The sequence below is a fragment of the Lissotriton helveticus genome, chromosome 5_1 (genome assembly GCF_964261635.1).
Source record: "Lissotriton helveticus chromosome 5_1, aLisHel1.1, whole genome shotgun sequence".
Taxonomy (NCBI): Eukaryota; Metazoa; Chordata; class Amphibia; order Caudata; family Salamandridae; genus Lissotriton; species Lissotriton helveticus.
Window position 1 is genome coordinate 2,000,547,050 of NC_136065.1, and position 27,698 is coordinate 2,000,574,747.

Sequence of the window (27,698 nt, forward strand, 5' to 3'; positions counted from 1 at the left end):
CCTAGCTGTCGCAGTACCTTACTTTTCTGTCTCTTTATCACAACATTCCCACTGTCTTACCTTCTATTTCATTAGTCTCTTTATAGCCCCTCTTTTTCACCAGCCTGCCTTCTCTTTATTCGAGTTCTCTCACACCAATCTGCCCTTTATTCTCCTGTCTCACCGTCTCCTCCCCGCTCTGTATTTTCTTTCTGACCTATCTGCTGTTTCTCAGCTATCTCTCTCAGCCATCCGGTTCCTTAGCATTTTTTTCTCACACTTGTCTAAAACTTTTTCTGTTGCTCTTACTATGTTTTTCTCTATTATTGTTATAATCTGTCTTTCTCACTTCGCTCATGTATCTCAACCTTTTTCACACCTGTTGTGCTCTATCGCTCTTACATTGGTCTCCTCCATGTTAGCTCTCTCTTTATTATCTCTCTCACACACTGCCATTTTTTGTCTCTCACTGATCTGCCACTTTACAGTGTCTTCTTCCCATCTTCTCTCTGCTTCCACTAGTCTTGCTCTCTCTCCCCTCCTCTCTCACTTTCCTATGTCTTTACTCTTATTTCTCCTGCTTTGATTTCCATTTTCCCCTCATGCTCACAGACCAAAGAAGTGGAGACGCCTTTTTACTGACATTTTGTTTCAGTGTAGTTTGTGTTTTACTCCTGAAAGCAATTATTGGTTAAACAATCAGATGTCTGTGGTAACCGCAACCTTCTGAAAGTAAACATGGCTCATCAGAGCCCTGTTTAACTTTTTTGCTTTCCACTGGCTTTAGGACAAAGGGGTCTCAAAGGCAGTGCCAGGAGTAACTAAGGGCAGTCCAGGGGTCACAACTGCAACCCCTGATGACCCCTAAAAGAGCACTTTTAGTCTCCCACATTGACTCTCTCATGAGGATAGGTTGCATTTCCAACATTTCTGGCATTCATTGCATGGATAAGGTTTTGTTGTCCAATGTGAGTTCTCCCATGTCTAGTGAGATTTATTTTCCGAATTAAGCTTTTCCAGCATTCAGAGAACTGATAAGATCTTTGCCAAATGTGAGTTCTCACATGTCTAGTTAGAGTAATTTCCTGACTGAAACTTTTCCAGCATTCAGAGCACTGATAAAGTTTTTGTCCAGTGTGAATTCTCGCATGTTGAGTGAGACCAGATTTCTGACTGAAGCTTTTTTGGCATTCAGAGCACTGATATGGCTTTTGTCCAGTGTGAGTTCTCTCATGTTGAGCGAGACCAGATTGCTGACTGAAGCTTTTCCAGCATTCAGAGCACTGATAGGGTTTTTGTCCAGTGTGAGTTCTCTCATGTTGAGTGAGACCAGATTTCTGACTGAAGCTTTTTTGGCATTCAGAGCACTGATAGGGTCTTTGTCCAGTATGGGTTCTCTCATGTTTAGTTAGAACAGATTTCACCCTGAAACATTTTTGACACTCAGAGCACTGATAAGGTTTTTGTCCAGTATGGATTCTCTCATGTTGAACTAAACATGCTTTCTCACTGAACCTTTTCCAGCATTCAGAGCATTGATAAGGTTTTTGTCCAGTGTGAGTTCTCTCATGGTGAGTGAGACCAGATTTCTGGCTGAAGCTTTTTTGGCATTCAGAGCACTGATACGGTTTTTGTCCAGTGTGAGTTCTCTCATGTTGAGTAAGTGTCATTTTCTCACTGAAGCTCTTCCAGCATTCAGAGCACTGATATGGTTTGTGCCCAGTATGGATTCTCTCATGTTTAGTGAGACCAGATTTCACACGGAAGCTTTTTTGGCATTCAGAGCACCGATAAGGTTTTTGTCCAGTGTGGATTCTCACATGTTCAATGAGAGAAGATTTGAGATTGAAACCTTTCTGGCATTCAGGGCACTGGTACGGTTTTTGTCCAGTATGAATTTTCTCATGTTGAGAGAGATTAATTTTCTGACTGAAGCTTTTCCAACATTCAGAGCACTGATATGGTTTGTTCCCAGTATGGGTTCTCTCATGTTGAGTAAGACCAGATTTCACACGAAAGCTTTTTTGGCACTCGGAGCACTGATAAGGTTTTTGTCCAGTGTGGATTCGCACATGTTCAATGAGATAGGATTTTTGACTGAAGCTTTTTTGGCATTCAGAGCAATGATACGGTCTTTGTCCAGTGTGAGTTCTCTCGTGTTGAGTAAGATTAATTTTCTGACTGAAGCTTTTCCAGCATTCAGAGCACTGATATGGTTTGTGCCCTGTATGGGTTCTCTCATGTCGAGTGAGACTAAACTTCTCACTGAAGCTTTTTTGGCATTCAGAGCACTGATACGGTTTGTGCCCAGTGTGGATTCTGGCATGTTGAATGAGAGAGGGTTCGTGATTGAAACCTTTCTGGCATTCAGCGCACTGACATGGTTGTTGTCCAGTGTGAGTTCTTTCGTGTTTAGTAAGATTACTTTTCTGACTGAAGCTTTTCAAGCATTCAGAGCACTGATATGGTTTGTGTCCAGTGTGGATTCTCTGATGTCGAGTGAGACCAGATTTCACATAGAAACTTTTTTGGCACTCAGAGCACTGATAAGGTTTTTGCCCAGTATGGATTCTCTCATGTTGAATTAAATTTGTTTTCCCACTGAAGCTTTTCCAGCATTTAGAGCACTGATAAGGTTTTTGTCCAGTGTGAGTTATTTCATGTTGAGTGAGACCAGATCTCCGACTGAAGCTTTTTTGGCATTCAGAGCACTGATATGGTTTTTGTCCAGTGTGAATTCTCTCATGTTGAGTGAGACCAGATTTCTGACTGAAGCTTCTCTTGCATTCAGGGCACTGATACGGTTTTTGTCCAGTGTGAGTTCGCTCATGTTGAGTAAGATTAATTTTGTGACTAAAACTTTTACAGCATTCAAAGCACTTATACGGTTTGTGCCCAGTATGGATTCTCTCATGTCGAGTGAGACGAGATTTCACACTGAAGCCTTTTTGGCACTCAGAGCACTGATAAGGTTTGTGCCCAGGGGATATTTGCACTTGTTGAATGAGAGAGGATTTGTGATTGAAACCCTTCTGGCATGCAGGGCACTGACAAGCTTTTTGTCCAGTGTGAGTTTTCTCATGTTCAGTGAGATGGGATTGGTAGCTAAAGCTGTTCTCACATTCATTGCTCTTATTTGAAATGTATGTATCTCCATGTTGCATTTGTTCTTGGATACATGCCATGTTTAAGACTGAATCTTATTCCAGAGTCTGCCCTTGTTTATGTTACACTCAGCATTAACATCTAAAATGCACTGCACATTCTCTGCCAAACATTTGCATTTATCTAATGATAGCTTTTATGTGGATATACATGTTCTTACCACTAAAGGCAGCCTATCTAACTTGTCTAATACATTTTCACAGAGGAGCCCCTTGCTATTATTAATATGCCACTCACAGAGCTATTTTCTCCAACATATGCCTAGGTGAGTTCTCTCAAGTATAATTAGACTAACTTTGTGACTCTAGTTAATCGCATTTGATTTAGGAGTTTTAAAAGCCCTTATAAGTTTCTTGGGGTTTAGTGCTCACACGTTAGATACATGTGTTTATTCAAGGAATGATCAGGGATTAGGACATACCACACTGATTTTGGGAACTATGAACTATCAACAGAGTAACACTGGGCCCTTCTGAGCTTCCTATCCCAGTACAAGCTTTTCTTGTTGTGTGGCTAAAGCCACAGCAGGTACATGATCGACTTTGGCAGGCCAGGACACTTTGAAAAACTCGGTTCAACCCAAGAGACAGAGTTGGTGGAGAAAAGCTTTCTATATTTTGCTGTATTGACAACAGAGAAATAAGTTTCACAATTACTTTCTTTTAAATGTTTTCGCTCCTCTTGAATCACAGGAGATGTAGATGAAAGATTGTTCTTTTCAATTGAGGTAGTTGGTCATCATGACAATTCTGTCACATCATGTGTATGGATACTGTTTTGTTGGGGAGGTGTTTGCGTCTCCAAGGCATTCTTTATATACCATCCAATCAAATTTACAACACTGATCGTTTCCTGTCAGGTGCACTGTGTGGATATCAATTCTCATCAAGGTTCTTAGTTTTTACACACCTTGAAATGGTAAATTTGGTAATTGCTTCGGGTCATTTTACTTTAGGGACTTGACAACTTATAATGACCATAAGAAATCTGAAAAATCAGTTCGACATTCAGCTGTTTCTTCCACTCCACGTTCTTCACCATTCCTGGCGGAAAGAATTTGTTTCTTTTTAGAGCTCTAGAATGTATAATGATTTACTTTCTTCATAATAATCCTTTACATCAAGTTTCATTTTTGGTTTGTGTTTCAGTGACCTGTAGAAATACAGTTAGAAATTGTGAATTAACACAAAACAATAATAATGATGACTGTTTTCTTTGCAGAAAGAAAGCATTTACAGTAATGAGGTAGGAAATCAGTTTGAGTAGCATATCTGACAGGGATGAAACAGCTCTTGAGACAGCTCTTGAACAGTGTGTAGCTAGGGAACTTGGAACCACTGGAATTCAATGTTCTGAGAGCAAAATTAGTGAATACAGAAGAAAAAACACAGTTACACATACATTGCAACACAGATTCTCCGAATCATCCAACATCAACAATTTACTCCTTCTGTGACAATGGCTGGCATCACAGCAATATATCTGTAACACCTTTAATTTATTATCAGACATTGTTTGCTCCCCTGCCCACATAGAAGATTCATCTCTTCTTTATGTCAGCGATCAATGAAGGGGCGTTTTAATGAACACTGGTACAACTCCCGGCGAGACGACGCACTTTGCCAGAGACCCCTTACTTATGCTAACAGCCCTATAGATAGAGGCAGAAAGAAGAAAGCGTCACACAATTTATGAAACTGGAGAAAATTAGCCTGACGCTGGAGTACACTAACTTTTGTAAGTAAACAAGCTCAAAGCAGCGAGCATAGAGACAAATAAGGAAGAGGACTAAATAAAAGTCACATATTTGTTGTCTTTTATTTAATGTTTATTATAATAACAAACTATATAGCTAGAGAATAGTCAGGAAAGGTAGTCAAATTCTGGAATTAAAGAGATATAAAAATACAAAGACAGATTGGAGAAGAAAAAGTGAAAGATTTAAAAGAGGGTTATACGAAACCTTACCTTATGTTTATTTATTCATTTATTTTGTGTTATTCCGAGGGTGGCAGCCACACTGCCTGGTATGTCCCCGAATACCTGAAAGAAAGTAAAGAGATGCTTTAACCAAGAGCTTATTTGCATCAAACTTGAATCACTCTACATCCTATCTTCCAATGAAACGTCCTAAAAATACAAAACAAAATTAACTCTTGTTCTCTGCAAAACCATTGTCACGCACTTTTGATCTATGGAAAACTAGACTTTTTTCAGGAAAACGTTTTTATTCTCCTAATATCTACAACTAACCTCACAACACACATCTTCTTTCAAATCCAAACGTTGCACTACAAGAACACAAAAAGACCCATGATCCCTTGCTGAAAAAGGTGAGTGAACAATCGCACCCACAGGCTGAACAAGGTTGGAGTGAACAGGCAGTGCACACATAGTTTGAACAATGTCTGAGTGAACATATAGCACATCCACAGGGTGAGCAAGTCTTGAGTCAACACGCAGCACACCGATAGGCTGCCCACTGCACAATGTCCGACTCAACATACAGTGCACCCACAGGCTCAGAGAGCAGACCCTAACAGCCGAGTCCATGACTATATAAACCCCATCTTTCCATTTACAGCCCATGAAGCAATGCAATTAACAAACATTTGGTTGACATACAGTATGTTAACCCCTTGCATGCTGGTGACGAACCCCAGCCGTCACGCTCCACGGTGCTCGTGTGCTGATGACGGCTGGGGTTCGTCACGGCCCCGCCCTGTTCGTTTGTTTACCGCACAGCGGCGGAAACGGGCCAGCAGCGAAGGGGTTAAAGTTATCGTACATAATTGTGCCGAACCTCCATAAATCAGTTAACTCCTCTCAGATTTAAAGAAACCATGCTCTCTGAGCAACACAAATTCAAGTTTAAGCTGATGCAGCATGCAAATGAATACTGAGAAATGACAGCAACAAGACATCAACACAAATCCAATCTCTGTTCTCAATGTGAACCAGGAGTGAAAGAGAGGCAGCCCACCCTAAATGAAGATGGGTGGAGGCAGCAGGACACATGACACTTATAACACGTTAAATGGCTGGTGGGCGATGTTAAAGCCAGCAAGTCAGATGAAGGACATTCAGGATGACTGGGTCAACAGAATCTCTGTTGTGATGGGAACTATGCCATTAGCAAGTGAAAAGGATGCAGATTGAAGGACAATATGCAATTAGTGACCACGGGCCCGGAAGGGTAAGGAGTGAAGCAATGCCTTGTACTATAAATGTTCACCCATTCCATGGCTGGTAACAGTGAATGGAGGCCAGCAAGGCTATCCAGCACAGGGCAGGGAAGCTGTGGCAGGACATATGAGTCATACCAATATTAATGTATGTATCTCTATATATTGTATTTCTATAGCACAAACCTAGCCCAAAGGCAATGGAGCAATGCACATGGTCAAAGACAAACATAGTTAACGAGTGATAGGAGAGGTAGCTAGTTTGTGGACAATTAATGCACTTGTGATGTAGGGTTCTTTAATGCGATGCACCGTCAACTCTTTCATAAATTGGAGAAGCTTTGGGGCTGTCCTGATGGATACAGGGATGGTGTTCAAATGTTGTTTGCTCACCTCTTATCCTTTTGAACCTCTGATGAGGGGGCATAGGTGAACCTATTGTAACCAATGGAAATGGAGATAAAACATTTTTGATGAAGAGAAGTTTGTTAGGAGGGTGATCTCATTGATGTGAGAGCTGAGTTTTTGGGTCCCCCTCAGAAAAGGGTCAATGGATAGGGAGGGTGATGGAGAGGTTAGAGCACTCTAGAGCAGTCATGTGGGATCGGAAATGCGGGTCTCCTTGCATTCCAACAGATGAGGTCAGGGAATATACCAGAGTGCATTACTTCTGTGCAGCCCGCAACCCGATGGGACTGCATCCAGTGGAATGACTAACAGGAAGTGTTCAGTGATCCACCAACATTGTAGTGGAGAGGACACCACAGCAGTGAGCTAATTAATGTTTATTCGGCATTGAAGGAGAAGAGCAAGTAATTGGTCATCACTTCACAGAGGCCCTCACCAAATATCACTACATAGTTCCATAGTGGAACTATGACTATATAACAGTCTATAACCTAGTAACCCAATAGCACACACCTACCCTTTATAAGAACAATTAAGCTTAATTACAATGTATATCCTAATGAAGCACATGACTATTTCATTATGCAGTTAACAACATAAACTTGGTATTACATTGTGAAAAACTCGAAATAGATTTACAAAATAAACTCAAAGGCTACCCGTGTCCTACCACATCATTTTTTGAAACTTTTAACGAAGTGCAACAGTTCTTCCTGGGATATTTGTTTTAGCTCCCTTGAGGGGTACAATTGGAACTACACTGTGATATGAACTGTGTTCCCTTGCACCAACATTACTGGTAGATGCATGTACACACCAGCGGGTTTCCAATTCTTAAATTCAAAGATAGGGTAAGCGAAGTAGATGAGGAACTATTTTGTAAATCATTTGAACTACTATTTGGTGGAGAACAGTTGCTATTCACCTCATTGTCCACTTCTTCCCATAACAATTGCTTAGTACTGTCTCATCCATCACAATCCCAAGACAAAATGTTTTTACATTTTGAGAGTTTGCTAAAATGCCAAACTTTCCCATTACTTAACTTAGTTGAACAAGAGAACACTTTATTCACATACCGGTCGGTAACGGCCGAAATCGGCCGTTACCGACCAGCATTTGGTCTCCTACATCTGGCCCCAAGTCCTTTCCGATTGTCTGAGTTTTCTCCTTTTGTTATTAAGATCAACATTGAACCAGGATTTCGATTTGGTAGATCTCAAATTTTTTAGTTTGAGAGGAGCTACTTGATCTAACCCTTCTGTCATTGTGGAATTAAAGTGGGCTGTGAGGTCATCAGCTGTCATATTGGAGGGCTGGGGTAGTAGCTGGGCCTGAATTCTGGATTCTAGGTTGGTTAAGGGGACTCCTTTGATGTTCCTGGTCCAGTGCTTAGGTTTGACAGGACGTATAGACTAGTTTCTGACCTGTGAGACATTATTAAACAATATGAGGTGGTGATCGGACCAGTCAATGGGAGAAATCGATCTCAGAGAGATCGGCTCATTTTTGGTGATGAGCGTATCCAGTGTAGCTCCTTTGATGTGTGTTGGCCCATTGCAAAGTTGGTTGAGGTTATTTATTTCAAGCAGGGTGGCGAGGACCTGTGTAGTGGTGTCTTCTGGGTTGTTCCAGTGAATATTGAAGTCACCCAGGAACACGTCTTCTGTGTCTGTTAGGGAGAAGTGAGATATTATGTCGGTAAGCTCTTCAGTGACGAGGACACGTTCACCAAGAGGATGATAGATGGTGTGAAATTTGATGGGCGTGGTGCCTTTGATTGTAAATTCAACACCTAGTTACTCCAGAGTTTGGTATTCCGTGGATTTTTATCTGGTAAGTTGTATTACTTCTTTGTAAATAATAGCTAGGCCGCCACCTCTTTTGATTTGTCTGTCGTGTCTGATGATGTTGTAGCCTGGGGGCTGAGAAGGTCAAGGATGGGGGTAAAATGGTCATTGAGCCATGATTCTGTGAGGAATGCGATGTCTATTTCCTCTGCAAGTAAAACTTCAGCAATATCTGTGGCATGTTGAACTGCTGATCTGCAGTTGAGGAGCATGCACGCTAGGGAACTGGGGGCCTCAGTGTTGGTGTGTTCTGTATGTATAGACATGTATAGAGCAGGGGGTCATGGCGAGCTTGCAGGTCTAGGGATTCTGTTTGTGCTCACTAAAACAGGGATAGCAGAAGGGGCTGTGTTCAGGCTTATTGTGAGGTACGAGTCGCTGATCTCCTCTGCTTCTCCTGCTGAGATAGGGCAGAGAGTCCGGCTAGGTCGATGAGCCTGCTTCCTCATAGGGTTGGTGGGCCAAGGTGTACCAGGCAGGGTCATGGACGAGGTTGTAGGGCAACCTTGATTGTGTGAGCATAGCGGTTTAATCTGGTAGGCGAGGTCTTGTTGTAGGTGTAGGATATCTGCCGCTATGGAGTCTATTTTCTGCTCCATTCGGGTCAGTAAGTGGGCAAGTGCGCAGCAAGAGAATATTGCATTTATCTGTAGTAGAGTATGACTAGAGTTAGTGGAAGGAGAGAGTAGACAGTTGTGAGACTGAGTGGCATCATTGGGGTTAGGAGTGGGGATAGATTGGCCGAGAGGATTCGGGTCATTATTGCTTCTGGTCAAGGGGTAAGGTGGAGGTGTTGTGCATCTTGGCTCCAAGGGCGAGGACAGAGAAATGTTTGGGCTGTGGGTTGTTTGAGTATGTGGCAGAGGGTCAGGAGAGGGTGCGTGTGCAGTGGTTTGAGGGTGGTCAGTATCCAAGGGCCTGTCGGTGACGTAGGATAAGGAGATTGTTTGGGTAGGTGGAGTAGTGGCAGTAGTGGAGTTGGGGATAGTTTGCGTGGGAAGAGTCAGGACTCCTGAATTCGAGGCAGGGGTATCTGTAGATAGTTCAGTAACTGAACGATTGGCGATTGAGTCTGATCTGCTTGGCTCAGAATCCACCTTGTGGTGATTCATAACTGTGCATTTGCTGGACCTGGTGGTCTCGGTTCAGCCATTGTAATGGGTGTTTGACAGAGAGTGATGATAGGGGTAGTGTGGTTATAATTAGTGATGGTGAATGTCCAAGAGTTGTGATGAGGGACGTTTGGGGTGGGAGCTTGGGATAGTTCAGGGTTAGCTGTCAAGGGGGGGAGGGTATGGGAGATTGGGTTTGGTGGTCCTGGAGAGTTAGAGAGGAGAGTAACGTTGGGAAGTGTCGATCAAAAATGGCGAGGTGCGGGTCCGTGGCCTGTATCAAAATGTTTCCTTTTCTGACGATGGAGATTGTGAGTTCCCCTTTAAAGGTAGGGGAGGCAGTCGTGGAGATTTTTTCACCATAGGGAATGTTGACTGACTTGGTGACTTTAAAGAAAAGAGGGAAGGTGTTTTTCCACTTTGTTGGACGATTTGTGTAGAAGATGAAATTAGTTTTCATCTTTCAATTAGTCGCGGTATTGTAGTTGTTAACAATAAGTGTTTCTAGGTGTTGTTTTAAGGTTCTGTGTTTTAGGTTCTTTTTAGCATTGCTGGTTAGATAACCTGAGTAATTAATGGACCATGAGTTGGGTCCGTATCGCACAAGTTTTGAGTTCTGGGAGGAGTTTGGCGAGGGCATCATTAAAGACTGGGGGTAGGCTCTAAAAAGACTCAGAGGGAGGAGAGGATAGTTGTGTGTTTGTGTCTTGTTGCAGTGTATGATTGGTCTATATAAAGAGAGAATGCCTATTAATGGATAAGTCTCTTTCCTAGAGGTATTGGTGGTTAAAAAGACAGTACCATTCCACAGACAAGCCTTTGTAAGTTAATTTTAGTTCCCGTGAAGGAGCTCTAAGGTAGACCTGACCACACAAACAGGAAGTGTGGATCCGAGGGCCTGTAGTATAGGCTGGCAGAAAACAAGGTTTCCTGCATTTTTGCTTTTGGCCACCAGATAGAGCTCCAGGCTTACTCATGAAGTCACGGGTCTCTTGGCTAGTGTGGGGAGACAATGAAAAGACAGTGGTAGTATTGCGTAGAGCTGGTGGTCCGATGTCTTTGTTCATGGCTTAGTGCGGGTGGAGGAAGAGCCAAACTCTATCAAGTAGTTAAGACTGACATTTTGTGGGGAGGAATTGCAGCTATTTGCTTCTCAATTGTAAAATCGAGGGCATGTTCTGTTTAGCGTGCCCTCAGAACCGAAATGAGCAGGGGACGTAGCAAAAATAGCACAATATATGGGAAAAAGCCCAAACCAATGTTAAAAGGCAGCAAAGAGTCTGTGGGGTCATATCTGGAACAAGTCCCCAATTGTATTGTAATAGCTGGCTGTACCCAGCGAACTGTGTGGTCAAGAGGTTGTGGGGGGGGGGGGGGAACACTGGTATCATATGGAGTGGGATAAGCAAAATAACATTTCAAGGAAGTATTCCAATACAGTAAATTATGCAGAGTCCGTTTTTTAGGGGGGAGGGGAAAGGGAATGAGGTACTCAGTACCAGTTGGTGTCAAAGAGATTATAATCTTCCCTACAGGGATCATCTGCTTCACAAGGAATTTCAATGCAAGGAGTGGCTCTAAAAGCAGCGTGGGCGGAGCATGCAGTGAGAGTTGAGAAAGTATCACTAACGCTATGCAGCACCACACAGGTTTAGAGGCTACATACATGCAGCAGGGGAGACATGAGGGGCAGCTATTGTTAAATGGTGAAAGGGGCATTACCCTACCTCCCTGGGGCAAGAACACCCAGCTTCTGGAAACAAACTCCACTTGCTGCTCAGTCACAAACCAGCTCAAATGTATGTTTTCGGTGGGATGGGGAGGGGCTGGTGCAATGACCTGAGGCTGCTTTGTGCTCAATGTACAAGCGGTGTCTGGTTTGTGGTCTTCCTCGCTCTGGAGGCAAAAGTATGGCTAGTGACGACAAGTTGTGTGTGAGTGTGGAGGGCTTTGATTTCCAGGTACAGGCATTCGTATGGGGCATTATTTACGAAGGCCCAGGCCACAAATGGAACATTTCCAATGAATTAAATGGCTGGGGGCGAGGCTGGCTCATGGGGACCATGACGGAGTGGGTGTGTCACTGATCTGTGCTTTTCCTCCTTCATTGTCACTCAGCAACTGCTGTTGTTTCTTCACCCTTATAACTGAGATGGGTGGGCAGAAGCAGAGGGAGGAGTGCAGCTTATAAGGTATTGCTTTTCACTTTTTTCACCAGTACAGGTATGGCGGGGGAGCAGCTGCACCACTTGATTTTAAGAGTCTTTATGAGTGGTTTGTCCAAGCCCAGTCCTCTGACTCAGACTTTCATCAGTACATATGTGCCGTTGTTTTTTTTTACTTGGCCTATTGGGGGCGCCTTCTGCTGCCACCAGGGTATACAATGGAATCCCGGCCACGTGGGTCAACTAGCAGCCCTATTCAGAAAGCAAGTCTACTGGAGTTTAGGGTCAAGAGCAAACTGAATGTGGTGGGTCTGGTGGCTTAGCAGGTAATGATTTGACTACAGGGATCTGTGTTTGACCTCATGGTCACAGGTTTGAATCCTAACATATCTACTCAGTCTTTGATCCTCCCAGGGTTAACAAAAGGAGTACTATAGAAAACAGTAACAAGAAACCTCTATTTTCAGCACTAAAAATACATCTCCAGGATGAATAAGTGCTTTGCAAAAATGCTTGTTATGTTAGGAGTCTATAAGCAGTCTCTGACATGGTCCTGTATTGGGGAAGCTGACAAGAGTTCAATGGCACGCTACTTCAGAGCCTAGTGTCAATAGGGGGGAAGGAAGTGTCTTGAGGCCTGGAAATGGTCAGGCATGCACCCCGTATAATCAGGGCTAGTACGAGGGAGGTTGGGATTAACATAAGGGCATGACAGTCATGGACAGGGGGTCACTTCCTGCAGCTCCTACGAGCTTATCCATGAATTTTCAGGTCTTTGTCCTGAATCACTTGCCAAGTCCTGGCCTTCAGGAAAATATCCCCCTGTAGTGTCCTGTGTCGGAAAATGTCTCTCTGGGTACGAGGCATGGCACACACTGTGGGGCAGTAATATACACCATGCACACAGTGTCCTGACACCATGAACATGCGAAAGACACAACTCATGGTGCGAACTGTGGACGAGTGAGATGCACAATACATGCAGTCCCCTAGTGCCATGCGCATGTGAAACACACTGTGTGCAGAGTAAAGTGCACCATGCATACAGTCTCCTTGTGCCATGCACATGTGAAACGCACATGTATCAAAATGAGAGAGGGACTAGGAGCCTTCAGGAAGGCAGGGCGAGGGATAGGTTGATCGCGTAGCCCCGCGCACCAGACTATTCAACGTAGCGCACAGGGTCCTCGGTCTAGACCTAATGCTCACGTAGGCTGAATTGTGGGGATTGGATTATATTATATTTCAGGAGAAGCATTTCTGAGGTACTTTGATGACCTGATGCTGTTCCACTAGAATAAACAATATACCATAACATCCCTACACTGTTTTTTTTGGAATCATACTAGAGTCCACACTGCATTCACTGGTCCTAGAGAAATGAATTGGATCCATTTGGACCACCAGGTCGTGAAACATGTCGACCTGATCCAGCATCAACCACATTGCGTTTATGCTCCACTCACTAGACAGTCATACTTCCTAACCCTGCACAGACTGCTAAGTTTGTATTTTTCCTTTTTTTTAACCTACCCAAGGGACCCCAATTAAACTCATCATAGGGTACCCTTCAGGTAATTTTACAAATTCACATTTACACTCCTTGGCTCCACACACCCGCACGCACCATCATGGCTTCTGCTTTGAAAAGATCTCTGCCAAAGAGCACTCTCGCAGGGCCCTTGGGGTATTGAAGTGCCGGCCCCACGAGAAGTAAAAAGCCTGATGATGAAGCATGACACCCACATGGGTGTGTGAGGGTATCAATACACATGGTGTGCATTGTGCGAGGACTAAGACGCACCATCCATGTAGTCTCGTGGCCCCATGCACATGCAAAATACACAACACATGTTGAACACTGTGTGGAGTAAGACACACCACGCATGCATTCTCGTGACCCCATGTGCATGCGAAACACACAACACATGGTATGCACTGCGCACGGAGTAAGACGCACAATGACCTCATCTTCTGGCCCCATGCACATGTGAAACACAGAACATATGGTCAGTACTGTGTGTGGAGTGAGACACACCATGCATGCAGTCTTGTGGCCCCATGCACATGTGAAACACATGATACATGGTGTGCACTGTGCGCGGAGTAAGATGCACCATGCACGCAGTCTTGTGGCCCTATGCACGTTATGCACACAACACATGGCGAGCACAATCAACCGGTGACCAGCAACAGCTTGAACTACCGCCCTGGGCACTGGACCAAAACAGACCACTTCGAACTGAAGACTTTGCTCTTGGAACATTCACAGACTGAAAACCAAGATCAGCGACCCCGACACACTGAGCTATCTTCATTCATTCTCAATAATAAAAAGCACTCCAGGAAACCTCGGCACCTAAACCAAAATCAATCCGGGGATTCACTCACGCCCTGATCCCAGCCATCAGAGAAGCAAAATTAGGACGATGGAAAGATGGCCTGGAAGTATATATATATTAACATCACTCACAATGAGTTTCAATGCTCAAGCAACCGAACATGACAGACTCCAGATAATGCACCTAATCTTTGCAATCAAGGGAAAAGAACAGCGCCTCACGTTGATAAACATCTACAAACAACAAATACAGAAAGATTGTACAGAGCTGTCAAAACAGCTAATAAATTACATTGCTGACTTGGAAGGTGAACATCCAGGTATCCCACTAAAAGGTACAGGTGACTTCAACATGATACTGCTGGCCACACCACCAAAAGCGAAGTTACTGAGGCCCAGGAACGGGAGTGGGACATTCCTAAACAAATCCAACTAGGTAAAACAAGGAAGGACCAAATTATGATATATTCTTAGTCGGGAAACTGAAGCATCTGGGGCTATAAGTTCTAAAGGGCCGCATCAACGGAGATAGTCCCCCAGCCTTCTCATTCCATATTCAATCCGGCTGCTCACTAATAGACCACACTGCGGTGTCTCTTCCCTACTACACTTAGCTGTTTCATATAAAATGGGCTCAGGAACAGAAAGTGACCAGGAGCTGGCATTGCCCATGTCACCAACACAGAATAAGTACTCACCAGATGTAGCCGGAATCATACACTCAATCAACTTGAAAAGAATTAAGTGGTCCTCGAACTCAATCGAAAAACTGGAACATGAAGCAACCCGCCACTTGGTAAAAGCCCAACAATTCAATGGCGCAATCACAGACGAAAGGGTTGAATTCACCACCACCTACACAGAACAGTTCTCAACCAAAGAAAATCATGGGACTTTGCAGCCCAGACAAACCTCCTTAACTGGCCATAATTTATAAAAGTCAGGTAAAATTAAGCATCTAAAGTGGGAAGTCGATAAGGCTTTGAGAGTTGTTCAGCGCAACATCTCAAATGAACTAAACAGTGCCACCCTGAAACGAGTAAAGCAGGACTTTAGGCGTGCAATATGGGCAATCAAAAGAGAAAACAGCAACACCTTTTGGACTAAACTCTTAAAACCTTAAGTACAATAGCACAAGAAATTTTCGGCAGAGTGAACTCCTTGAAAAATCCCACTCATGGGAAGCAAGATTCAAATGTCTCAGAATCCTATTGGGCTGCCTTCCTATTAGCCCACTTTAACCCTAAAGTAGACACAAACCCAATTCTGCACAAGAACGGATCAGACAACTCAGGATCGGAACGCAGACTGGCTCCGATGTGGGGGCTCAGGCAAGCCAGGCATCATCAAAATCAAGCCCGAAGAGGTGCACCGACAGAACATCAAGGGGCGGTACACCGGGGCTCCAGGGCCAAATGGGATCCCTCAAGCAATATATGAAACCAACCAGGTAAAATGGGCCAAAGCAATGGGGCCACTCTTCAAATACAACTTAACTGGGGCATCAATCCCACCTTCTTGGAGAGAAACCATTGTCTCTCCAATCTTTAAAGAAAGGAATAAACTTGACCCAGCAAACTACAGGCTGACAGCCTTGATTGATAATGAGGCCAAATACTATTGTTTTTTTTTTTTGTTTGAATATCTTTTATTGCTTTTTTGTATGATGCTCACCGTGCATAATATAACTTCAAAATGAAATTGTTACATTACATTGCATGACCGTATAATAATATTCATTGGAAACAGCTGCCCGTCACAGCAGATATACACATGTTACCCACTGTATCAGTTCAACATGGGACATAGGGCACAGCCTCCAGTGTACCCCTCATTGCCCAAGAGGGCTACCTCTTCTGGGAGGGGGATGAGAAGGTAGTTAACATTTCTAGGATCAGTATGAGCCAACTAGTCCCCGGGCAAAAAACAATCAAGGAACTACATGAAACAGTAATAACGACAACAATCATATGACAATGCAGCTGGTCACTCTATTCATCAGAGCATTGGGCGATACAAAATCGTAGGAATGACCCTGGGTATGTTTCCCCAGTAATCCAAGTTAATGAACAAAGACAGGCCAGATCCTTGGCAATGTGCATCAGTTGCAATCAAAAAAAGGCATGACTAAAGGAAATACGCACATTTCGATATTCATAACAATATAACCATACTCTCAACTATACAACAGTGGGACACAAACCAAATACATAAAAAAACAAATTAAAATACAATGACCTGCCAGTGCAGGTCATCGCTCATGTGACATGTAGTATGTGAGGCCAGAGGGCATGTAGCCGTCGCGTTGGTGGGGTCTGCATGGGAAGTTGGGGGGGGGGCAACAGCATGTGGAGCGTCCATGTCTTGACTATATTGTAGAGAGATTAGAGCTTCCAGCATTAGGGTTAGCACCCCTCTGCTATAACCCGACAGAGGCGCCACGTCTGTGAACGTATGATATGTAGGGGTCACTCAAGTCCACCTCCCCCAGCTCCGTCACACCTCCAGCTAGGGTTATCTGACACACCACTCACGGAATACTATGTTGAATACACGTTTCGTGAAAGGCCTTCAGAGTGTCATCCCAGGACTGCGCTATAGGGTATTTCCGTAATCCCGCAGTCTCTTCCCTGTGAAGGGTCGTACTTTCTGCCCTCGCCCAATTATCAAAGGAGCTACGTCAGTGTGCCACAATGGGGGGTTCGCTGCTCTTCCATCTTTTGGTGACTAATCTCTTTGCCGTAATGAGCCCTAGGTCCCAAAATCTAGAACGGACTCTTGTTTGTTTCGTTCTTTTATAGATGCCCAATATGCATGTCTCCCAAGTATGGTGCAACACGTCTTCGACACTCTCCGCCAAGGATTCCGTCACCTTGCGCCAGTATGAGCGTAGCAAGGGGCATGACCAAAACATGTGTAACAGGTCTGCTGCCACCAGCGCACATTGTGGACATGCTGATGTTGTGAGATTGAAATAACGATTCATTTTATCGGGCGACAAATAAGCGCGATGAGTAATATAAAACTGTATGAGTTTAAAGCGGGAGTTGCGCGGGATATTCGTGGCTCCGGCCACAGCCATTGCCCACTATCCATCCGTCCATTCTCTTCCTCTGTCCACCGCCCACTTGTCCCGAAGTCTGTGTGAGTAAGGTTGTGTATGGGTAAGGAGCACCTGTGCAAGCCAGTGCACCACATGAGAGCCATTTCCCATGACATGTAAATATTGTAGCAGCAAATGTGTCGGTGGTTCTCCGGAGAGGTTTCCCCAGGCCCGTGTTAGTGTACGACGAGTGCTGCATGAAGAAGAAATTGTCCTACTGGGAGGCCCGTGTCAACGACCAGTGTTTCTAAGGAAACTAGCGACCCTTCCGCATACAAGTCTCCCACTGTGTCCACTCCCGCCTGTGTCCAGTGTTCTAAGGCCAACTCTGTGAGTATTCTTCGCTCTTTGGGTGTGCCTAGTAATGGGAGTATCGGGGCATATGGTTTCACCGCGCTGCTAAGTTTCAGGCCTCTCATATAGCAGCGGCCTGCGACCGCTAAATGTAGCTGCTTCGGACAAGCAGTTTTGGCCAGAGGGTGGAACACTGTATGTACCTGTGTGAGTGTCAAGGTTGTGCTGTCTGTCGCAGTATCTCCCAAATGTTTCCCGCTGAGCCAGTAGGCCACCCACTGTAACTGTGCTGCCAGGTAGTAAAGTTCTTGATTGGGTACTGCCAGGTCTCCTGCGTCAGGGGATGCATAAAGCGTCTTCAGCGTCACTCGGGGTCGCCCCCCGTTCCAGATGAGACTTCTAATGGAGGTTTCCAGATGAGGCCAAATACTATGCCGCGGTTCTACTTGAGCACCTCAGGGACTGGAACAACTCGAACTTTATCATCCCCCATAACCAAAGAGGGTTCACCAGAAATACAGGGACCACAACAAATATAATGGCCCTATCACTCATACTTGACTACTCTAAAGCCTCAAACCTTTCCCTCTACCACTGCTACATCGATTTTCAGGCCACCTTAATTTGAGTGGACCAGTACAGGTTATGTGAAAGATTGAACATCTGGCAAATTCCACCTTACCTCCTGAGAGCGATAGAAACCCTTTATTCTACACTTGGGTCAGGATCAAAGTGGGGACTCAAATGCCATCCCGACAACCAGAGGGCTCGAACAAGGGTGCGTATTATCACTGCTGCTATTCAACTTATTTCTTACTGACCTTCCACCAGCATTTTCTTCCATCAACCTGCATGCCCCATAACTAGGGCCTGCTCAGTTAACTAATGTACTCTATGCTGACGACCTGGTGATACTAAGTAGAACACGAGTCAGGATGCAGCTTCTCATGAAGGCGAAAGAGCAGTTTGCTGAGATCAACAGGAAGAAAATAAATGGAAAAAAACAACAATAATGATATCTGGCAAAAAGGCCCTTAAAGGGAAGACCATCTGGCAACGTGGGGGGGGGGGAATGGTGGTGGTAGGGGGGAGAAAGATAGGAGAAACAGACAGCTACAAATACCTCAGCCTCATACTTGACAACGATGGTCCTTCAAGTCTCACAAGGAAGAGATCAAAAAGAAAGGGATGGCTCTTGCTGCAGGCCTGGCAGGAATTTTTAGACACCTAAATGAGCCCTCCTACACCCCGATTCTCAAAACTGCTAAAGCAAAAATAGTACCTACACTAGCCTATGGTTACAATGCGCTGAGGTAGAGCTACTTCGGTCCAGAACAAAACATTGGTTGGCTTATATATGTGAATCGTTCATCTCCCCTAAAGCACCTCACCAGCACAGTTCGGGCTTGAATTTGGGCTAATAATTGTAATTGTAATTGTAATTGTAATTGTAAAAGTACTTGTTGAGCGCGATTGCTGCCCGTAGGCGTCCAAGCGCTGAGTAGAAGCAGGAAGTGACTGGAGGGGAGCTAGGGGGAGTCAGATTTGGCAAACAGCAGTGTCTTTAGGTTTTTACGGAATGAGAGGAGGTCTGAGTTGGACCGGAGTGAGATGGGGAGAGCATTCCAAAGAGGAGCAGCGTTTGTCACCTTCTGCTATAAGCTAAACCACTCAGAGCACAATTCCATCAATTATTGTGCCTGGGAGGAGATTATGAAGAAGTTACGCTCGCCCTTTCACAAACATCTCAATGACACGACCGAACTGCTAGCCCTGGCAAAATTGTGGTCGACCTCTATAATCCTAGACCAATTAAAAAAGGCGGCATCAGAATCATCTAAAATTTCAGCATCGCTAGAAGACAGGGCAGTTCTAGCAAAACGCTCACATGCCTGGGTTGTATTCAACAGATACACATCCCTGAGACCTTAGCAAGACCTTGGGGAAGGCATAAACCCCAAGATAAAAAAAGACTTTTCTGTCCTGCCGACTGGGTGACTTCCCGTCACTACCATTCAACAAGCCAAGGCCTGTAGGCTATGTGGCTTGGCAGTCGTAAACCTGGTCTATACCATCTGCCTCTGCTAAACCACCCTAGAAATTTGTCGGGAGTGGCTGCACCCCCAATGGATGAAGCAAGGGTTTTGCACCTGTAGGGAAGATTTATTGACCTGCTTCAAATTCATCAGATCAATGTTCCATTGCCAGAACACACAAGTATATTCTGGGTGCGGAAAAGGCACTCAGAGAGGCAGCAAACAAATCTAAGGGCTAATACACCTACTTGCCCCAATAGATGGATTGTTGCTCTCTGTCCAAGGAAATAGTCAACTCCTTGGTCAGTGGCAATAAAACATCCTACATTTTATTGCACGGCCCCTTCCGAAGGACTCTTGACTAATCAATCGTATTTTTTACTGGTTTACTGATGTACAAAAACGTTTAGATTGCTGTAAATCACTTACAGTACACATTTCTATTAGTATTTTAAATGATCACTTCCAGTGATGCACATTTGATTGATTCCTATTGTAAAGATTTTAACTTATCAAACAATAAAAATAAAAAATTACTCTGGAGTAAGACACACCATGCATGCAGTCTCGTGGCCCCATGCACGTGTGAAAAAAACAGCGGTCACTGAGGAAGGAGTAAGAACTAAAACAAACTATGGGGAATTGTGCAAATGCTTACCAAGCCACCCAGGTAAAAAGGATGTGCCCCTCAACTGGAATACAGCTGGCATCTACTACTCCACAGTCTGGTATGAGGGGACTTTAGAAAGTAGCCTCTCTGGCAGTGGGTACATTTGGGCACACCCTTAAACAACAGAGCCCAGACTCTGCAGTCAAACACCTCAGCAGACACAAACACACTTTTTCAAGGGGACTCACAAATGACTTTGGCAGACTAAGGTGGAAACACAAACAGGAGCAGGAAGCATGAGCTCCTGAACCATCTGAGGTTTACACCTAGAGTCAGACTATATAGGACTCTCCTCCGAATATATACTCTTAATAGGGAACAGCACCAGTCTCCGAGGGGCTCAAGTCTGCTTGTGCCACACATCCCTCCCCTTGTGAACTAATAGATAGCTCACCCTTGTGTCTTGGGAATAAACATGCCTGGCACAACTGAGTCCAACCAGATCTACTGTGTTAAACCTCAACACACTGGCTCTTCCATTAGGCTTCGCTTACGGTGTAGAGTGGTCGCAGATATACAGACTACTGTAAGTGTTGTAAGTTTCTGTAATAGGTTCGGAAATCCCAGGGCTCCGTATATATGGCTTTCCAGAATCACATTTTAGGGCATAAGCTGTAAATGTAGCTAAGCACCAACAAGTAGGTCTCGCCTTTGGGACCTTAGAAGTGTTTAGCCATGCAGCACATTATCCGGAGTACTATACAATTGCTGCACACTGGGCCATGCACATGGAATGGAAAGAGTATCAATCACAGTTCACAGTTTAACCTTTTCCGTGCTACGGAGATTTTCCTCCGGTGCTGAGCCCTAATGAAAACAGGCGTGGTCATGACGGAACGGTTCCGTCATGAGCACAGCTCGACCGATGCTCATGACGGAACCGTTCCGTCATGAGCATCGAAGGCGTTAAAACATGTTGCAAAGGTCGCCCTGCTGCCCCCGAGCCTTGCAACGAAGTGGGCTCCGGGAAGAGGCAGAAAGACCACTAAGGGTGACAGTAGCAGTGACCAGCACTGGTAGGAGTTCTAAAACAAGCGACTCCCATGAATTGTAAAATTATCAAAATATGTAGTTGTATAGAAAATAGTGTAAAACTCTGAAAACACAACAGGGCTCTGTGACTTGTGTAAGGGACGAACACAAGATCTCCCTCAGGTATTGACAGTTTTCCCTAATCCATCCTTGACAGAATCCCGGCGGCGGTATTTAAGGCCCATTTGTCTCAGATATGTCTCTTCTACACAAGGTCTAATTAAGCTCTGTAAATCACCACCTGATGAATTGGTCTTTTATAAATTATATACATTCTTAAAGAGCGGTTTAAAGTTGTTTTAAAGTCTGTAATGATAAATGTTTTAAAATTATGAATGATCAAAGTGGTTTTAAGGGTATCACGATCAAAGTTTTAAAACTATGTCTGTGTATTTGTTGACCTCAGTAGAGGTCTATACCAAATAAATTTGAACCTGAACTTGAGAATATAGTGTGTTCATCCTAAAGTGCCAAGAGTTTTTATAAGTTTTTTGTCGGAACTAGTGCACAATTAGCTCATTAAGTGCAGTTTCAGGCTGGTAGCCAAGCATTGTCATGCTGCTTTTAGTATAGAAGAGACGGAAAGAGCTCATTGAGGAGAGCAAGAACAACCCGTGTTCTTAAGAAAATTGAGTGAGCATTATAAAACACAAGGTTCCCATGCATAAATGTCCCTGGGTTCTCCTAACACCAAGAGACCAAATGAGATAACAATCTGAAATATGGCAAAAAGTCAACAGACTGGACTGCCTACACAGAAAGCAGATAACACCCCATGCATCAGCTCTGGAGACACTGAGCAGCGCAAGGAGGCTGCTGCAATGGAGAATGCAAGTGCTTGAAGCTGGTGAACAGGGTTTCGAGTCTTGGCGGAAGGCTCAACGTCCGGAGTTTCTAGGTAAATCAATTAATCTTCCCGTGTCCCAGCAACCTGTGTTCGTGTACAGCGTTCCGATTCCGATACAGTTTAACACACAGGAGCGGACTGGTGCATGTTCAATCACAGACAGACAGGTGCAGTGGATGTGCACTCGAACATTGAGGGGCAGGTGAGTATTAGCAGTAGGAGGGGAGGGTATACTCAAAGAGGGCTTCGGTGAACCAGTCTAAAAGTCACTCACCCTGTGTTGCATTCATCTTAAGCGCCTCATACTCAGGCAGGTTATAGGACAGTACAATGGCTGCTGGTACCTTACTGTAGGTGGGAAAGCTTCCTTAGGAATTGGTCTTAAACACCCACTGACCCAGTCCAGACTCGTCTGGGTTCTCAATGTAAAACTCTAGCTAGAGGCTGTCAGGAAGAGGCTGCAGCAAAGGACTGAACGTGAAAGAACCAACGACCTGAAAGGAATCCTGTTCACTCTCTTCATTCACGCCCCCCCACCCCTAAATTTGCTGCTGAACAAAACAAAGAAATAGATACGGATGAGCTATTGCACCCAGATACATAACACGTTAGAATCACTGTCTCCTGCCTTTGTTCACTGAATGGAAACAAATATAAGAAACTGAAGTAGACAAAACAGCACTCAAATAAAACAAGCCATTCCCCCTCTGCAGTACAAAGGTTGCTGCCCTAAACGAACACATACATGATTGAATTAAGCTGTCTTCCGTTCCACGCAACCCACAACAGCACAATACGAGCTGCCAGCCTACTTACAAACGTGGTGTGTGCAGCTCTGATTTAAAAACAAAAGAGGGCTGATACGCTTAGGTCAGGAGTGCTGCACCACGTGCGCTAGAAAATAAGATGTCCGGCGCTGCTTCGGAATGCATAATCAATATGCTTTATAAGTGGGCATTTCAAAGGAGTATCAGCCTTCTTAAATGCTGATATCGAAGGAAGAGGGTGTGGCATGAGGGCCAGAGCAACCAACCATGAAGCTGGCAAACATGGTGCGAGCCATGGCGGGATGCTCCACATCCTGTGTTTTCTGAGTAAATCACGTAATGTCTCTTGTCCCTCTGTATTGCAACTTGTGTTTCTGTAAAGCGCTCAGATACCTTGGGGTGGAGTTCGTACTATGTCAAATATTTTAAAAAAATTACGTACAGCGGGAGGAGGTAGTAAACAGAGGAAGTCTGTTAAATAACAATGGGAGAGGGGAGGGAATAGGGAGCACACGCGTAATGGAGTGCTGACAATATATTTAAAAAAAGAAACCCTCTCACTTTGAAGTAAGATAAACAAAATTGATGAGGAAGGGAAAGGAGACGCACAGAGAGCAGAGGAACAGGCCCCGTGGTGAGCAAGGGAAACGAAACACTCACACTTGGGGGAAGAAGTGCTAGTCACTGAGCCAGGATGAGGATATAACATAGAGTAAGTGGAACGTACAAGTCCGCGGGCACTGCTCTGTAGAACTTAACAACTGACATAACAGGTGGGACAAAGGTACACTGACACTGACAAATGTAAAACAAGGGGGCGGATTGTAAAACCAGAAAATAGAACAGAATATGTCTCGAAGACACAGCACAAGCACTGTCCAGGCACGACCTAAAAATAAGCATACACTGACGTCATCTTTCCCCTGCAGGCATTGCAAACTGTGGCATAACTAAATCTTGCCTCCCAAACCCATCATCCCAAGCTCCCCCCCCTCCGCCAAGGTACCCTGATAAGGTCCCTACAGACTTAACCTTCTATCAGCAGGCATTTTATGCTATTGCAGTTAGGTCAAAGAGAAAGCAGAGATCTGTATTTTAAAAATGCTTTCTGTATGGCAGACATTATTCCCCATAACACCTCCCACGTATAACGTGCAAGCCCGCCAAAGTGTACTAATCTTCAAAAATGACTAATAATATTTCTGCCGGGGACTGCCGTTGTGCCCACCTTGGTAGGAGGGTAGTCATATTGCCTTGCCTTTGAATCCATAACTGGGCGTCCACCCTACTACCATTTCCATTGGTGTCGGCTGACAAGTGAGTTTTTAATGGTCAGCTGTTGGCGGCTCAACCACAGCAAAATATGTGTTTCTGATAACAACAACCTAAGTCCTGTTTGTTCAGTCCTTTCCCCAAGTTATATCAGGCCCTTGACCGGAGCACTCGCGAGATCAAAGTTGCGGAGAAGCCAATTACATCACTTGCAAAGGCTGCACACGATCAGGTTTCTCCTGCAGGGAATAATACGAGCACCCATAGCTGCAGTGCAAGCTTCACTCACAACCACAACAGGCACAGCATGGGCAGCATCCCTGCTAGCTTTACACTCTGTAAGAAAGTGAATTATTAGTTGGAGTGGATGGTAGTACCCCACAACTAATGAAATCACTAATCTGTTAGGTCCAGGTAAAGGTTTCAGCATTTTAAACACAGCTCAACCCCTGGTAGCTATGGCACAGAGCTCACTGACTTACCTTACAGAAAATATGAAAAGCATATATGTGTAAAAAACCAGTTACAAAGTCACAAATACAACACAAAAATCCCTCTCCAATTTATTAAAAATATGTTGACACCTAATAAACCAAGTGACACAAATCCAATTGGGGAAACCTGAGAGAGGATTTTTTTCTTTAAATCAAAAGAGAAGTGGCAAAAAAATGCAAAGCGCTAATAGTAGTTACTGTGTCTGGGTGATCGACCCTAGTACCATTTCTGGGTGACTGCGATGGAGTGTGGGTCGGATACGCCAAGCACTATTTTCCCATTATCTTAGAAGTTAGGTTGTTTTTCAGACTTCAGAATCCTCACTGAGAGCCTGTTAAAATGAATTTCCTACAGTCAGGTTCGGGACGATAGTAATTCTAATCCTCTTAGGTTGGTGTTTAGAGCACATGTCCAAAGATGAGGAGGCGGTCCTAGAGACTAGAAGAGACTAGGGCGTCTGAAACTAAGGAATAGGACAACCAGGTCTGCCTAGGTGGCCTGAGTGCAGACTCAGGGTGTCGGTTACTGTCTGGGGAAGTTTGTGGATTAGGTTAATGTCCTTATTAACAAATAAATCTGACAGATTCTCACATAAATCTAGCAAAGGCAAGCATACATGGCCTTTAATAGCTTGGTTTAAAAATGCCTCTCTATCGTAAAGCCACACAACAGCCACAGAATCTAGGTAGCTGTGGACAGATTCTGTAGATTCCTCAATACGGGAGGTGTGCAACCAGGAATGATACTGCACCAACTCATTCAGCACATACTCATTGTCCATTAAGGTTTCCCCATTGTTCGCTATCTATGTGTGAAAACGAGTTCTCTCCAATTCATCCCAAGCAACGAGGCCAGGCCTCTCACTGTCGCCGTACTATCTGGTTAGTGCATATTTACCTAGGAAGTTTCACATCCCTGTCAGCCGGGTTGTTGTAGCATTGTAAAATCTGGTGTTTCTTCCGGTACAACTGTTGGAGCATTTGTGTTACAGAGTTCTCAGATGTCTGTTTTTAGGTGTGTGAGTGGACTTCGAATATCTGTCAATATGCCTCCATGGTTGGCTATTGTTACCCCCCGCTTGTAGACCCTAAAGGCATTTGATGGTGTGGCGTAACTAGTAACAGTAACCATATTTAACTGAAAGTATTCCAATACAGCCACCCAAAAATCATCCTTAAACACTCTCTAACAAGGATCCTGCTGGGAACCTCCAGCCCGGTCGGTGTAGTCTAGAGCTGGGAAGTGTGTGTAAGTTTGACGTGGGAGTGGTCTGATAATGTGCGGGGAAGGTGTTCTGCCTCAACCATCCAGAATGTCATTTCCTGAGAGGTTAGCTAATAGTTTATTTGTGATGGCAAGTCATGTGGTGTGGACTAAAATGTAATCCATAGAATTCCATAATATGTCACAGTGCCTTCACAGATTGCATGTTTTCTGAACGTTGTGTGGCTGAGCAGTGTAGTGTGTGGTCAATCACTAGGTTACAGTGCCTTCTCCACACACTATAGAATCAACCTTTGAATTTTTCCATATGGTAAAAATATCTAGAAAACAGTTGTAGGGTGTCAACATCTGGGGCAAGAGGAGCTTGTCTGCAAGTTAAGTTGGGTGTTGGTTGTGATGGTTTTGAAAACAAGCATTGACAAAGCCAAGAGGTTTTGCCTTTGACAGGCGAGTGCTGACGTATTGGTTTTGCCAATAAATGCAATGCAACTGAATCTACAACACTGCAAGGAAGTTTTACCAGACTTTGCCATGATTTAAATCGCACCACATCAGATATAAGCAGTTACTGCTTAACTCACTGAGACATCTTGCAAACATTCAGTCATTTTGTTAGTTCGGTGCTCTTTTTCAGTCGAAACACCTGAACACCATTATCGTTTAAGGAGCAACATTGATTGCCATAGTGACACATGAAATTGATAGCTTGGGAATCATAGATGATGCCCTTTAGAATAAAAAACGAGAAAGACATAAAAATTGGGAAAATGCAGTAAATGTACAAGTCCAAATTAGTGAAAGGAAGGAGGCAGTTATTAACTCCATTACAAGTGGTCACTTGAGATAGATCAGTTTAGTGTTTGCCATACACGTGCCAAATAAAAACACACAATAATAATATACAAAATAAAAAGGTGGGAGGAAATGAAGAATTATCTTTTATTTATTTCAAGAAATCTGCTGCACCTCACAGTTGTACAAACTCAGCTGGAGCAAGCCATTTTAAAATACAGCACTCTGTTAATCAACAGGCTTTGTACTCATAATACAAGCCCTGACAGCAGTGCAACTTTATTTAGGTGTCAACACTGAATTCCATTAAGTAAAATCCCTAAGCGCACAATGCTGCAACAATTACAGGTGCCTTCTACCATACTTTCATTGTAATAAAACCTCTAAATAAGCATTAAAGTCAGTAACTAGACTCGCTGTAAATTAAAAGTTTCATATTATAAATGTACATCTTTCTGAGAACCCTCTTTTTTAACGGTCCTCTACCAATAGAGCAACCTTTCGCTCATTTGTTCAGTCTCAAAAGCAAAGAAATGTAATGTTTGCGAGCTAACCTGCTCCTGAAAGCTGCCTTTAAAGAAAATGATGGTAAACGTTGTCTTGCTCATTTCTCTAGTATCACTTTCTTTCACGTAGGTACAGACGCGAAATATCGAGAGCGGTCGGAAGAGGGAAGAGGAGGAAACGGGGTGAATATAGTAAGTATCCCGGCGTCGGCTTGACATCCTCTGATCCTGAGCACATCACCAGTGCATAGCAAATAAAAATGACCTTTTACAATGTAATTCACGCTCACAGAAAGCATTTCAATGGCAAACTGAGAAACATGCCTTTAATGGAACCAAGTCAAAGACTGAAGAAAACAGGAAACTTCAGTGCACGAGACCAGCAAAACCTGAGATGGAGTGCAAAAGCCCAGTTCAACAAGCAAGAACACCGTCCAATCAATCAGGGGAATTGT

At 44.1% G+C, this 27,698-nt stretch overlaps 1 protein-coding gene across 1 annotated transcript in view; it reads right to left on the reverse strand.

Moving 5' to 3' along the window:
• Window positions 1–857: 857 nt before the first annotated feature.
• LOC144752842 (uncharacterized) overlaps window positions 858–27,698 on the reverse strand; it is a 136,237-nt gene continuing 109,396 nt past the window's right edge. Inside the window, exon 4 of the mRNA XM_078640681.1 lies at window positions 858–2,954. Coding sequence (XP_078496807.1) covers window positions 858–2,954 — 2,097 coding nt within the window. The remainder of the gene's footprint in view (window positions 2,955–27,698) is intronic.